This window comes from Anabrus simplex, chromosome 12 (assembly GCF_040414725.1).
Source record: "Anabrus simplex isolate iqAnaSimp1 chromosome 12, ASM4041472v1, whole genome shotgun sequence".
Lineage (NCBI taxonomy): Eukaryota > Metazoa > Arthropoda > Insecta > Orthoptera > Tettigoniidae > Anabrus > Anabrus simplex.
Genome location: NC_090276.1, coordinates 78,641,429 through 78,657,677, shown reverse-complemented (window position 1 = coordinate 78,657,677; position 16,249 = coordinate 78,641,429). Strand labels below are relative to the sequence as shown.

Here is a 16,249-nt window from a genome sequence, read left to right as displayed (position 1 = left end):
AACTTTATGGGCACCGCAATGAATTGCAAATTTTATACCAGACAAAATGTATCTGTTTTAACCACATCTTCATGTGCTGTCCTGACAATGTCCAACAACATTTCAGCATGATTTAAGAAGCACCACGAGAGCATCTCATTTTATTACGTTGATTGATGTTGAAACACCATCTAGCAGCTCTGCGTCAGCTGGTGGTTATTTACAGTGGCGTCCAATGACTTGCATACAGCTAACACCACTCAAGTAGATTTGGTGATGGACTACGGGATCAACATTTACCAGTTCCCGTTTACAATTGAATTAGTAATAATTAGTACTGTTAGAACTAACAGTTCTGTGAATATTAATACATGGAAGAGTCTCGATGATGAGCATACTCAAGATGCAAGACATTAGAACATAGTTATTTTCAAATTTACTCATAATTTCATCCCAGTATTTTTAATGTCAATTTGTTTTATGTCCGACTCGTTGGCTGAACGGTCAGCATACTGGCCTTCGTTTCAGAGGGTCCCGGGTTTGATTCCCGGCCGGGTCGCGGATTTTAACCTTAATTGGTTAATTCCAATGGCACAGGGGCTGGGTGTATGTGCTGTCTTCATCATCATTTTATCCTCATCATGACGCGCAGGTCGCCTACAGGCATCAAATAGAAAGACCTGTATATGGCGAGCCGAAACCGTCCTGGGATATCCCGGCACTAAAAGCCATACGACATTTCATTTCATTTGTTTTATGTCAAATGCGTGCATGTAAATTTGTTTAGTTATTAGATGTTTTACGTTAAGGCTGAAGATGGCCATCCCTGGCCAAAACTAGTCCCTAATTAATGTAATTTAGAATATTGCATATTATAGTATTGAAAGGTGGACCATTACGACTTTAATTTAATAATTATATTGTGATTACAATTCAATACGGATCAGAACCATGAAATTTATATCCTATGAGTACTCAGACTGTCCAGTTCTGGGCAATGATTAGAAAAATAATGTAGAAATTTGTTATTAAAGACACTTCCCTCTGCACATTTTAATGTCATTAGATTTTATCAAACAAGGGTCAATTTAATTTTTGGAGGTGTTTAAGTAGTAGTTGATGTTAGGAAGTAATGGATTCTCCCGAGATAATTTTACAATCTCTAATCTGCATTTGGTTAAGCTTATCTGTTAGAATGTAGTCAACTTTGTGCTATGATTCTTACTTTTGTATGTAATAAGGTCCTCACCCTTCTTTTCAAAGATGGTGTTCACAATAGGCAAGTTCTGGAAAATGTACCCTTACCCACGTGTCCATTCAAAACCAAACCCCATGACGCAACAGCCCCGAAGGGCCTACCAAGCGACCGCTGCTCAACCCGACGGCCTGCAGATTACGAGGTGTTGTGTGGTCGGCACAACAAATCCTCTCGGCCGCTATTCTTGGTTTCCTAGATCGGGACCGCCATCTCACTGTCCGATAGCACCTCACTTGTATTCACATAGGCTGAGTGCACCTCAAACCAGCCCTAAGATACAGGTAAAAATCCCTGACCTGGCCAGGAACCAAACCTGGGGCCTCCGTGTAAGAAGTATGCACGCTACCCCTACACCGCAGGGCCGGCTCCAGGTGTCCATTCAGGTCTACGCAAATCAGCTTCAGTTTGTTTCTTGGCATATCATTTACATTAGTACCAGTACAGAATCGTTTCCAGAATTCTCGGTTCCCTGATTCTGGAGAGTTTAATTGCCGCGCACAGGCAGATATGACATGATATGATAAGACTTGCTTATGTATTGATCCAGTATTATCCCACCATCTGTTAAAACTAGTGCTTTAGCACATGAGCTTGCAGCTTGTAGCACCTTTCTAACTGGCAAGGGTGATGCAGTTCCCTCTATCTGGGTTAAAATCTTGAACAGATACAGTAAAACCTCGTTAATTCAAAGTCATTGGGATGCAAAAATCAAACTTTGAATTGCGTGATTTTGAATTAACCGCCAACCCGTAAATCAGAAATGCCAAACCCTTGCGGTATCACGAAGTATTCCAAGACCAGAGCGGGCTACTGTAGATGGCAAACATAACCTCACGCAATGGAAAAAAGCCACACACGATTCAAAGACCAGGACAAATTATGCTGGATTCCCTGTGCATGTGCTTTTTGAACTTTCCTATGATGAGGGGAGGAAGTCTCTTGCTTCCGTGAGCATTGCGACACAGTACAACGACCCCCAGCCTTGTACGATTTCCTGGCTGGCACTTCTCTCCGCATAGGCTCGGCATTGGTATTGACAATGTTCAGTGTGTACGAATTGATTATGCGAGCCACACTTTTTCGGCAATTGTCTGCATTAATACCAATATAATGGTCCGTTATTGGACATTATAAATTTTCCAGCTAACTCATTCTTGGTTGCCTGCGTTTCGCCCTCGTGTGCTAAGTTAGGCTCGTCAATTGGGACTTAGCACACCACCCAAGACGCAAGGCTAGTGCATACCGTGGAGACCACTGCATAGGCTATTTGAAGCCACCAGCAGTGCCAATGCACTATGAGAGCTATGTCTCATTTCCAAAAAATAGATGCCTGCCTGGCCATCAACTGATGTAGATGTTGATTCCCGTAGGAAACCTAAAATATTTGTCCTGAATGAGTAAATTTATAATACCAATATAATGGTCCGTTATTGGACATTATAAATTTTCCAGCTAACTCATTCTTGGTTATTTAAAGTTAAGAACTTCATATTTAGGTTCCGTATTGAAGCAGAATTCACATCAAAGAAAAGTACAATAAGTTCCACCTTTTCAATACATTATATTATGTGACAGTTTTACGTTACAGTTAAACCTTCACATTTTTATACACTCGGGACCGGTTTCGACAGTGTACCTGTCATCATCAGCCAAGAACAATTAATCGAGGACAATAAACCTTACAATACTTCAGGTATGATATAACAGTGAATATAAAATTATACATTATCTATCTACAAAAAGGTGTGAACATGTCCAGGTAAAAAATCACGATTTAAGAAAAATCATAGTCCTGTAGGGTGTACACTTATAAAATTTCTAATTAAAATAACGTGTTAAAAACCTGCTGTTATATTATAGCTATAGCAGAGATGTTTATAGGTGTAAATCTATGGAGTTTTGGCACTCAAGACATATAGCTATGTTTGACAAGTTAAAGTGTTCAAACATTTAGTTAAATGGTGTTCCACTTAGAATATGTGATACAGTTCAGCTGAGGTTATAGTAATATGTTTGTAGGCTTAGTTTGGTATTTTTAACACTCGGGACATATAGCCATGTGTGACAAGTTAAAAGTTGATAAAACATTTAGTTAATGGTGTTCCACTTAAAATATATGGTAAAGTTCAGCTGAAGCTACAACTTGGACTTGAGGAGCAGATAATTATGTAAAATATCAATATAAGTAGAAATGAACAATTTGAATGGGTCACTGCTTGTTGATGTAGATGATCAGCGAGTCCTATTAAACAATTATACATGTCGACATGTGGTTGTATATCATCTTGCTGAGAAGTAACAAAGGTCCTGGCTAAAATGGTGCTTGTAGATCTTATGTTGTAGGTTGTGATTACATAAATTGACTAGAAGGGATCCTGATCCAAGTCGGAACCTATAAGAAATAAAACGCGATATAAAGTTACCGTATTTAAGAAACGAAAGGGAGTTAAATTTCGCGAAGTATTGGTGAATGAGAAACTCACCTCAGGTGCCAAGTTGATGGTAGATGGAACGTAGTGGAACTGACAGGCTGAGGAGAGACGAGGCCTAGAAGGGAGCAGGGAGGGGCGGAGTTACTGAGTTAGGGGAAGGAGGCAACGCGGTAGAGGCGGGACTGTGATCAGGTGGGCGCGTGCGATGGTAGGGGAAATATGTAAGCGTGTTGTGTATTGTTTTGAAGATGGATCGGTTTTTTGGTATTTTAAGAGTGTTCATTATTTTGATAAAAGTGTCAAAAAGTATTGTAGGTTTTTCGGAGAGATCGTTAAGGTTAAAATTTGGGTTATGGTATTGATCGAGTGAGATGTAGAATTGTTCTGTGAAATCGAGTATGGGGCCTTTGTTTATTATTTCAATGATGTCTATGTCGTTATTCATACCATAAAATTTATGTTTATAATCATGTATATGTTGGCCTATTGCGGAAAATTTTCTGTATTTTATCGCATTTACGTGTTCAGTATATCTAATTTTGAACGATCTACCGGTCTGTCCAAGGTAGGTGCTGAGACAGTCGTTACAGTGAAATCTGTAGACGCCTGATTTGTCAGAAGGGTTAGAGGTATTGATTGAGTTAGAATTGTATAGGATATCTAGATTTCTGTTATTAGTTTTGAAGGAGATGTTAATTTTCTGTTTCTTAAATATATTTGTAATTTTGTGAATATTACGGTTGTAGGTAAAGGTTGAAAAAGATTTCGATTTAGTAGCTTCTTTAATTAGGTTCGATTTTGGGCGATGTCTGAATTTACTGATTATATTTTCTATAAAATTCTTGTTGTATCCATTATGAGCTGCGATATTGCGTATGGTATTTAATTCTTTGTTGAGGTCTGATTTCGACATTGGGACATTAAATGCTCGATGTACTAAGCTATTATAAGTGGCCCGTTTATGGCTTAGGGGGTGAATAGAGTCTTCTTGTATTGTAGTGGCAGTATGTGTAGGTTTTCTGTAGACATTATATTTGAAGGAAGATAGAAGTCTGGTGATAGTGAGATCAAGAAAATTAATAGTATTATTGGCTTCGGATTCCAGTGTAAATTTTATGTCTGTATCAATATTGTTAAGATGCGTTAAGGTGGTAGCTGCGTCTGTAGTGCGTTGGTCCATAATAATAAATACATCATCGATATACCTGGACCAAAGATGTATATTGCTAAATGTTATGTTATTGTCAATTTTTGTATGTTCTAAAAAATCTAAGTATATTTCTGCTAAAATGCCAGAGGCTGGGGATCCCATGGCTAGGCCGTCTTGCTTGTATATTGTTTTATCGAAGGTGAAATAGTTGTTATTGATTAAAAGTTTCAAGATAGACATAAAGTCAGTGATCTCAAGTTGACTAAGTTGACTATGGTTATGCAAATTTTGAGGGATAATTTTAAGAAGTTTTTCTGGTTTAATACTAGTGTACATATTAGTGATATCAAACGAATGTAAAGAGTGGTATGGTTGAAGTGTAAAGTCATCCAGTTGTTTGATAAGTTGTAGTGTATTCTTGATAGATTTTCTAGACTTAAAGGTGTAGTGTCTTTTAAGAAATTGTTGAGTGAATTGTGCTACTTTGTACAATGGGCTCGGTCTGTAGTTTACTATAGGACGTATCGGGATATTAGGTTTATGTATTTTAGGTTGTGCTTTAACGGTGGGAAGTCCTGGGTTCATTTTAATTAGTTTGCTTTTTTCACTGTCGGTTAAAAGAAATGATGTGTTTTTAAGCGTCTGTTTTAATTGCCGTTGGATAGTTTGTGTAGGATCTTTGTTAATTATTGTAAAAGTGCTGTCTGTGAAAAACATTTTGGTTTTGGATACATATTCTGTTTGATTCATAATAACAGTGGTGTTGCCTTTATCTGCTTTCGTGACGATAGTATGAGTATCTTTAATTTTATTTTTAAGTTGAATGATTTTATTTCTATCTTCGAGTTGAGATTTGGTCATGCTTTGGGTAGGTGATGTAAAGGTTTTCTTAAGCTGTTTGTTGGCTTCGTGTCTGAGTTCATCTTGTATATCATGAGGCATCTTCTTTATCGCTGTTTCCGTTTCTACTATTAGTGTTTTCGCAACATTTAATGGGTTATAATTAGGCCAGTTGTGTTTAGGGCCTTTTGACAAAATAGTGATCTCTTCATCATCAAATGTTGTATTAGATAAATTGATGAAAGGAGAGTGAAAGTTAGCTATAGGGTGACTGGCAGTGTTTGGGTTGATCAGGTTATTAGATGGTTTGTTGGTTATGGAAGATCTGTTGAGGAGGGTTTGAAATTTGTTATCTAATGTGGACTGTTTTTGGACAAGCAAAGTGGATAGTTTACTGTAAATTTTTTCTTGGAAGATGTTGTTCTTGGCTGATGATGACAGGTACACTGTCGAAACCGGTCCCGAGTGTATAAAAATGTGAAGGTTTAACTGTAACGTAAAACTGTCACATAATATAATGTATTGAAAAGGTGGAACTTATTGTACTTTTCTTTGATGTGAATTCTGCTTCAATACGGAACCTAAATATGAAGTTCTTAACTTTAAATAATGTAGCCAACCAGGCAAAAACTAAAGCTCATTATTATATGAACTTAAGAATCAAAATAGGAAAATTAATCAAAGACATAGACTTCTTAAAGAAATGCATCGCCTACGATCTGACTCCAAACTTTCTAAAGAATAATAATAAACATGTTTTACCACATCAATATAAAGTTAACCGTAAAACTAACAAATTATGGCTCAAAAATGAATTGAAATTTCTACATAAGAAAAAATCACTTTTAAACAACCGATTGTATGAAACCCACCTCGAAGTTGCCATGTTGTTATCAGACGCACAATGGAACATCTTCCAAGAAAAAATTTACAGTAAACTATCCACTTTGCTTGTCCAAAAACAGTCCACATTAGATAACAAATTTCAAACCCTCCTCAACAGATCTTCCATAACCAACAAACCATCTAATAACCTGATCAACCCAAACACTGCCAGTCACCCTATAGCTAACTTTCACTCTCCTTTCATCAATTTATCTAATACAACATTTGATGATGAAGAGATCACTATTTTGTCAAAAGGCCCTAAACACAACTGGCCTAATTATAACCCATTAAATGTTGCGAAAACACTAATAGTAGAAACGGAAACAGCGATAAAGAAGATGCCTCATGATATACAAGATGAACTCAGACACGAAGCCAACAAACAGCTTAAGAAAACCTTTACATCACCTACCCAAAGCATGACCAAATCTCAACTCGAAGATAGAAATAAAATCATTCAACTTAAAAATAAAATTAAAGATACTCATACTATCGTCACGAAAGCAGATAAAGGCAACACCACTGTTATTATGAATCAAACAGAATATGTATCCAAAACCAAAATGTTTTTCACAGACAGCACTTTTACAATAATTAACAAAGATCCTACACAAACTATCCAACGGCAATTAAAACAGACGCTTAAAAACACATCATTTCTTTTAACCGACAGTGAAAAAAGCAAACTAATTAAAATGAACCCAGGACTTCCCACCGTTAAAGCACAACCTAAAATACATAAACCTAATATCCCGATACGTCCTATAGTAAACTACAGACCGAGCCCATTGTACAAAGTAGCACAATTCACTCAACAATTTCTTAAAAGACACTACACCTTTAAGTCTAGAAAATCTATCAAGAATACACTACAACTTATCAAACAACTGGATGACTTTACACTTCAACCATACCACTCTTTACATTCGTTTGATATCACTAATATGTACACTAGTATTAAACCAGAAAAACTTCTTAAAATTATCCCTCAAAATTTGCATAACCATAGTCAACTTAGTCAACTTGAGATCACTGACTTTATGTCTATCTTGAAACTTTTAATCAATAACAACTATTTCACCTTCGATAAAACAATATACAAGCAAGACGGCCTAGCCATGGGATCCCCAGCCTCTGGCATTTTAGCAGAAATATACTTAGATTTTTTAGAACATACAAAAATTGACAATAACATAACATTTAGCAATATACATCTTTGGTCCAGGTATATCGATGATGTATTTATTATTATGGACCAACGCACTACAGACGCAGCTACCACCTTAACGCATCTTAACAATATTGATACAGACATAAAATTTACACTGGAATCCGAAGCCAATAATACTATTAATTTTCTTGATCTCACTATCACCAGACTTCTATCTTCCTTCAAATATAATGTCTACAGAAAACCTACACATACTGCCACTACAATACAAGAAGACTCTATTCACCCCCTAAGCCATAAACGGGCCACTTATAATAGCTTAGTACATCGAGCATTTAATGTCCCAATGTCGAAATCAGACCTCAACAAAGAATTAAATACCATACGCAATATCGCAGCTCATAATGGATACAACAAGAATTTTATAGAAAATATAATCAGTAAATTCAGACATCGCCCAAAATCGAACCTAATTAAAGAAGCTACTAAATCGAAATCTTTTTCAACCTTTACCTACAACCGTAATATTCACAAAATTACAAATATATTTAAGAAACAGAAAATTAACATCTCCTTCAAAACTAATAACAGAAATCTAGATATCCTATACAATTCTAACTCAATCAATACCTCTAACCCTTCTGACAAATCAGGCGTCTACAGATTTCACTGTAACGACTGTCTCAGCACCTACCTTGGACAGACCGGTAGATCGTTCAAAATTAGATATACTGAACACGTAAATGCGATAAAATACAGAAAATTTTCCGCAATAGGCCAACATATACATGATTATAAACATAAATTTTATGGTATGAATAACGACATAGACATCATTGAAATAATAAACAAAGGCCCCATACTCGATTTCACAGAACAATTCTACATCTCACTCGATCAATACCATAACCCAAATTTTAACCTTAACGATCTCTCCGAAAAACCTACAATACTTTTTGACACTTTTATCAAAATAATGAACACTCTTAAAATACCAAAAAACCGATCCATCTTCAAAACAATACACAACACGCTTACATATTTCCCCTACCATCGCACGCGCCCACCTGATCACAGTCCCGCCTCTACCGCGTTGCCTCCTTCCCCTAACTCAGTAACTCCGCCCCTCCCTGCTCCCTTCTAGGCCTCGTCTCTCCTCAGCCTGTCAGTTCCACTACGTTCCATCTACCATCAACTTGGCACCTGAGGTGAGTTTCTCATTCACCAATACTTCGCGAAATTTAACTCCCTTTCGTTTCTTAAATACGGTAACTTTATATCGCGTTTTATTTCTTATAGGTTCCGACTTGGATCAGGATCCCTTCTAGTCAATTTATGTAATCACAACCTACAACATAAGATCTACAAGCACCATTTTAGCCAGGACCTTTGTTACTTCTCAGCAAGATGATATACAACCACATGTCGACATGTATAATTGTTTAATAGGACTCGCTGATCATCTACATCAACAAGCAGTGACCCATTCAAATTGTTCATTTCTACTTATATTGATATTTTACATAATTATCTGCTCCTCAAGTCCAAGTTGTAGCTTCAGCTGAACTTTACCATATATTTTAAGTGGAACACCATTAACTAAATGTTTTATCAACTTTTAACTTGTCACACATGGCTATATGTCCCGAGTGTTAAAAATACCAAACTAAGCCTACAAACATATTACTATAACCTCAGCTGAACTGTATCACATATTCTAAGTGGAACACCATTTAACTAAATGTTTGAACACTTTAACTTGTCAAACATAGCTATATGTCTTGAGTGCCAAAACTCCATAGATTTACACCTATAAACATCTCTGCTATAGCTATAATATAACAGCAGGTTTTTAACACGTTATTTTAATTAGAAATTTTATAAGTGTACACCTACAGGACTATGATTTTTCTTAAATCGTGATTTTTTACCTGGACATGTTCACACCTTTTTGTAGATAGATAATGTATAATTTTATATTCACTGTTATATCATACCTGAAGTATTGTAAGGTTTATTGTCCTCGATTAATTGTTCTTGGCTGATGATGACAGGTACACTGTCGAAACCGGTCCCGAGTGTATAAAAATGTGAAGGTTTAACTGTAACGTAAAACTGTCACATAATATAATGTATTGAAAAGGTGGAACTTATTGTACTTTTCTTTGATGTTCATTCTTGGTTGCCTGCGTTTCGCCCTCGTGTGCTAAGTTAGGCTCGTCAGTTGGGACTTAGCACACCACCCAAGACGCAAGGCTAGTGCATACCGTGGAGACCACTGCATAGGCTATTTGAAGCCACCAGCAGTGCCAATGCACTATGAGAGCTATGTCTCATTTCCACAAAATAGATGCCTGCCTGGCCATCAACTGATGTAGATGTTGATTCCCGTAGGGAACCTAAAATATTTGTCCTGAATGAGTAAATTTATAATACCAATATAATGGTCCGTTATTGGACATTATAAATTTTCCAGCTAACTCATTCTTGGTTGCCTGCGTTTCGCCCTCGTGTGCTAAGTTAGGCTCGTCAGTTGGGACTTAGCACACCACCCAAGACGCAAGGCTAGTGCATACCGTGGAGACCACTGCATAGGCTATTTGAAGCCACCAGCAGTGCCAATGCACTATGAGAGCTATGTCTCATTTCCAAAAAATAGATGCCTGCCTGGCCATCAACTGATGTAGGTTCAACAACATCTACATCAGTTGATGGCCAGGCAGGCATCTATTTTTTGGAAATGAGACATAGCTCTCATAGTGCATTGGCACTGCTGGTGGCTTCAAATAGCCTATGCAGTGGTCTCCACGGTATGCACTAGCCTTGCGTCTTGGGTGGTGTGCTAAGTCCCAACTGACGAGCCTAACTTAGCACACGAGGACGAAACGCAGGCAACCAAGAATGAGTTAGCTGGAAAATTTATAATGTCCAATAACGGACCATTATATTGGTATTATAAATTTACTCATTCAGGACAAATATTTTAGGTTCCCTACGGGAATCAACATCTACATCAGTTGATGGCCAGGCAGGCATCTATTTTTTGGAAATGAGACATAGCTCTCATAGTGCATTGGCACTGCTGGTGGCTTCAAATAGCCTATGCAGTGGTCTCCACGGTATGCACTAGCCTTGCGTCTTGGGTGGTGTGCTAAGTCCCAACTGACGAGCCTAACAGCACACGAGGGCGAAACGCAGGCAACCAAGAATGAGTTAGCTGGAAAATTTATAATGTCCAATAACGGACCATTATATTGGTATTATAAATTTACTCATTCAGGACAAATATTTTAGGTTCCCTACGGGAATCAACATCTACATCAGTTGATGGCCAGGCAGGCATCTATTTTTTGGAAATGAGACATAGCTCTCATAGTGCATTGGCACTGCTGGTGGCTTCAAATAGCCTATGCAGTGGTCTCCACGGTATGCACTAGCCTTGCGTCTTGGGTGGTGTGCTAAGTCCCAACTGACGAGCCTAACTTAGCACACGAGGGCGAAACGCAGGCAACCAAGAATGAGTTAGGTGGAAAATTTATAATGTCCAATAACGGACCATTATATTGGTATTATAAATTTACTCATTCAGGACAAATATTTTAGGTTCCCTACGGGAATCAACATCTACATCAATTGTCTGCATTGTCGGTGTTCGCGGATTCTGCTTCTCCACACACGGCCTTCTATGTGATCCTGTGGCGTTCCTTAAAACGCTGAATACATAAGAATTACGACTTCACCTGTACTTAGCAGACATGAAGCACAATGTAGACACACCAAAGTGAGTGAAAGTGCGGAAAACCACCCCTGCACGTCCCGGAAGACGCGTTCTATGATGACGCAGATAAATTTTAAATTTACTTGCTATTTTGCTTTACATCGCACCAATACAGATAGGTCTTATGGCAACGAAGGGACAGGAAAGGCCTAGGAATGGGAAGGAAGCGGCCGTGGCCTTAATTAAGGTACAGCCCCAGCATTTGCCTGGTGTGAAAATGGGAAACCACAGAAAACCATTTTCAGGGCTGCCGACAGCGGGGTTTGAACCCACTATCTCCCGATTACTGGATACTGGCCGCACTTAAGCGACTGCAGCTATCGAGCTCGAAAAGACAAATTACTTCATTACATACTGACCTTCAAATACTTCCGTCTGGCCCAGCACACAACATTTTGACAAACTGTGTCAGCTTCTTCATCTCGAGTCAGCTGTATCAACGAGATCTTGGGATTTGGACCCCTACTTAGAGTCGAATAGCTTGTTTCGGAACTAGCATTCATGAACTTGGCCATGCTCTGGAAGGAAGGCAGTCGAACAGAAGAGGAAGGAACCATCAACAAACCCAAGAACCGCAGCTGGCTTGAAGTTTCCTATAACACGTACAAGAGACGCATGTTAAAACATAAGTACAAACTTGAGTATACACAGAGGAAGGCAAACAACTCCCACAAACGGCCCCAGTTCCCGACAGTTCACACGCTGTACTTAGTAGAGGCATGAAATAAAAAGTATGAATTTCATGCCTGTTTTCATTTTTCTTTACATCGCCATTATCCAGAGAGCTCACACCTCCCTGGCGAAAGAGGGGCACTCCAGCGCTCCATCTATGATATTACGATGGATAGTTTCAATGAGGAACAGACATGTCCTGGTGGCAGTTCTTCCACTGGGAGATCAGCTCCTCTAGAGAGTATGGTGTACCTTGTCCAGACCAGTTCCATTATTGTAAATAAACACAATACGTAAATATAATGGGGATAAACTGCATTTAAAGTGAAAATATAACGACTTTTTTTAATGTTACAATGGAAAAAAAAAAGTTTTCACATTTTGTTTTGTTCTCTAGGCACATTCAGAATTGAGGGAAGGTTCAACCTATTCAATAATAAGTATGTCGTGTAAGATGTTTACAACATATTATTGTTTCTAGTACTGCTTTCGAGGCATAGTGGCGTCATCTTCAGCTAGAAGTTACAGTGTTCATTTATGAGGAAAAGTAGTTATTGCATTTGAAACAATAAACACCTGACTTTGCAAAAATGTCGGATTTGTTTATTGACTCAGAATTGTGCACAATTTCTATATTTCTATTGTTGGTTCTGTATGAAATTTTGATATTATGTTTCTTAAAGATGTTAGTTACACTGTATATGTTTTCATTGAAGGTGAAGGTGGCATAAAGGGCGGGATTTGGTTTTCTTTGGTTAATGTTGACTTTGGTCTATGTTTACATTTGTTGACAATGCGTTCTCTAAGACTAATTAGACAAGGAAAGTCTAGTGGAAGTGGAAAGTTGCCTCCAAGTTTCCTCATGTAAAAGGAGAGGGCAGTGACCTGCTAACTTTCAGTAACTTGACCTCAGCACGTGGCTTTAAGATACAACCTTTACAAAAAGGGGGAAGTGGTATTTGTAAAAGTGTAAGAGAAATGTCACCGACGAGGGTCCCAGATCAGGTATTTTAATCTCGTCTTGTTAATTTCTCTAACCAGGAGACTGGGGCACAACACTGCCCTCCTACACAGGGCTGGCACAGTGCCCTGGGATTCAAAATCCCAAACTCTGTTGATACAGACATTCAAATTAAAGTACTTTGAAATATGTCTTTCCTGTAGGAACCACTGTTTATCTCATTACCTAACACAGGTATCCCTCGTCTTTCTTTTAATATTTTTTTTGTTCTTCTTGGAGCAACAATGCAATAAATAATTGCATACGGTACAGAGTTAGGTCTATTTAATTGTAACTCATGAATGCAGTCTCTGGGAACCCCACAAAACTTTCCTTGCGAGATCATAATTTCTTGACTCCTCTAAACAGTAAAAGTCAGCACCGAGCTGAAATACAGTAAAATACTGATCTCTATTTCAGTCTGTAACAGAGCATTCATTCGCCGGGAGTGGTGAAGCTGCACACTGTTCACAATATTTCAACTGTTCAATTTTAAATTACAGTAACTGGCGAGTTGTCATTACATTTATAAAACAAACGTTTATTCGTGTAATGCAGGAAAGCAATGGAGGAAGAAAATGTTGAGACTTGTGCAATGTTATCCTTTAACTCAATCTATGAACAAACCTAAGCATTTATGATACAAATCACTATTTTCTGCTTTTTCTTTCACTATGTTACAGTTTTTGTTTCCTTCTGCCTTCTTTCCTTCGGTGATATATATATATATATATTTTTTTTTTTTTTTTTGCTAGGGGCTTTACGTCGCACCGACACGGATAGGTCTTATGGCGACGATGGGATAGGAAAGGCCTAGGAGTTGGAAGGAAGCGGCCGTGGCCTTAATTAAGGTACAGCCCCAGCATTTGCCTGGTGTGAAAATGGGAAACCACGGAAAACCATCTTCAGGGCTGCCGATAGTGGGATTCGAACCTACTATCTCCCGGATGCAAGCTCACAGCTGTGTGCCTCTACGAGTGTTCGGATATATAGAAACTATTAGAAGTCTAATTAATTAATTAAATAAATAAATAAATAAATAAAGAAATACACAAATAAATAAATAAATAAATAAATAAATAAATAAATAAATAAATAAATAAATAAAAGATTTACATTTAACACACTCCTTGTTGTCTATTCTAATATATATAGATAACCCTATTTGAGATAAGTTGGTTACCAAACTATTATAACTGTTTTTGTAACATCTTATACAATGTTGCTTTCTTAGTACAAAAATAACTTACTGTTTGACAGAATTCGTCACCCTTTTCTATTTACTAATTTTTACTCAACTACACGGAAACCTCTCGATGCATTAAATCAATAAAGTAAATTTCCACCTGTTTGACATTATATATTTGCTTTAAGCAAGTTAATTATTTGTAGTACATGTTTCGTTCCTTGGGAAGATCTTCAGCTACATTACATTGCTTATGTGAAATAACAGAGTATTTTCTTCTTCTCAAAAAACATCTTCACCTTGTTATGGTTAAAATAATATTAATTTTAAAAAGATAAAAATAATTAAAATATGTGAGGAGGGTTGAGTGGGGTGGTGTACTGGGAAGGGTAGATGGATCTACTAATGTTCTGACCTAATTTAGAACGGAAAGCCACACCAGTTGCCGACATAACAAGACTTTGGGGAAGCCTTTCCATAACAATAAGACAGCAATCAGCTTCAGAGGATCCCTTGATAAACAAAATTCAAAACACGCATTTTCACCGAATTAAATCAAACGACAATACTCACCTCGGAAAAGAAGACAACTGAAGAGAACAGTTTTTAATTAAGACTGAACATAGACATGAAGAATTTCTTTTTCAAAAACTTTTTTTTAAATGTACAACTAGGAAAAACACACACATCACATATGAACAAAAGTGCTTTATATTAACAAATTTATAACATCTATTTTAAGTAAATAGCAAATTGTTTTAAATTAGGTCAGAACATAAGTAGATCCATCTTCCCTTCCTGCTCAACCCTCCTCACGTATTTTAATTATTTTTATCTTTCTTGTTTTATGCATAACAAAGGTACTATTTCAAGATTTTTTATTTTTTGAAAAGAAGAAAATACTCTGTAATTTCACCTACGCAATGTAAAGAAGCTGAAGATGTTCCCAAGGAACGAAACATGTACTACAAATAATTAATTTGCTTAAAGCAAATATATACTATCTAACAGGTGGAAGTTTACTTTGATTAATTTAATGTAAATAAGATTTGATGCGGGAAATGAAGCTGATTTCTTGCAACCTCTCGATGCTCGGTATGCTTGATGTACACTATGAGAATAAGTAACCAACTAGTGACTACAAAACTAATCGGAGCACTGTCAACATATTAGAAGAAATGTAGATGCCCAGTGCTGCATGGAGAAATCATTACAAACTGCTGTACAAAATCGGGACTGATTTATGCAGAAGACAACATCGCGAAAAGTGACGTGCTGGATGACACAGAACAGAGGAAAACTCAAAGCATCAGTGTCGAGTGTGAATGCTGTCTACTACATCCATACCTGCCAAGTTTTGAAAAAAGCTGTCAGTAAAACACACGTGCGACAAAAAACCTAACGACTTTCGACGTACCCCGACTTGACGAAAATAATACTTCTGGGCTACAAAATACAATAATTCATGCCTTAAACAGGATACTTCAATGAAATCGTATCTACTTACATCATAGGCCAATGTTTTGTAGAGGAACATATCACGAAGAAACCCATGTTAAACGGCAGCAGGCGTAGTGAATATTAGTTTGGAGCATACATAACAGGACTTCCTTGATAAATTAAGCAGATATGCAATAACTGAAGAAGGCTTTACACAATAAGAATTGTTTAACCTAACATGTAATAATATAATAATACACACCGCAAATCACACTCTAGTTCGACTTTACAGTCATAGTTGTGGCCTTTTTAGCTTCCTGCAAAAATTCTTGAGAAAATGTTTTGTCATAACAGGGACCAAAACTCCTGGTCTTCACAACAGAAATAGACTCCAGAGATTCAATGAACATGGATGATCTGAAATCTGTTCTATTTTTCTTCACAAGTCTGAAATC

General features: G+C 37.4%; 1 protein-coding gene across 1 annotated transcript in view; it reads right to left on the bottom strand.

Annotated features, from left to right (window-relative positions):
- Nucleotides 1-11,918: 11,918 nt before the first annotated feature.
- The window catches only part of LOC136884195 (uncharacterized), a 114,690-nt gene continuing 110,359 nt past the window's right edge, over nt 11,919-16,249 (bottom strand). Inside the window, exon 9 of the mRNA XM_067156237.2 lies at nt 11,919-12,089. Coding sequence (XP_067012338.2) covers nt 11,989-12,089 — 101 coding nt within the window. The 3' untranslated portion in view covers nt 11,919-11,988. The remainder of the gene's footprint in view (nt 12,090-16,249) is intronic.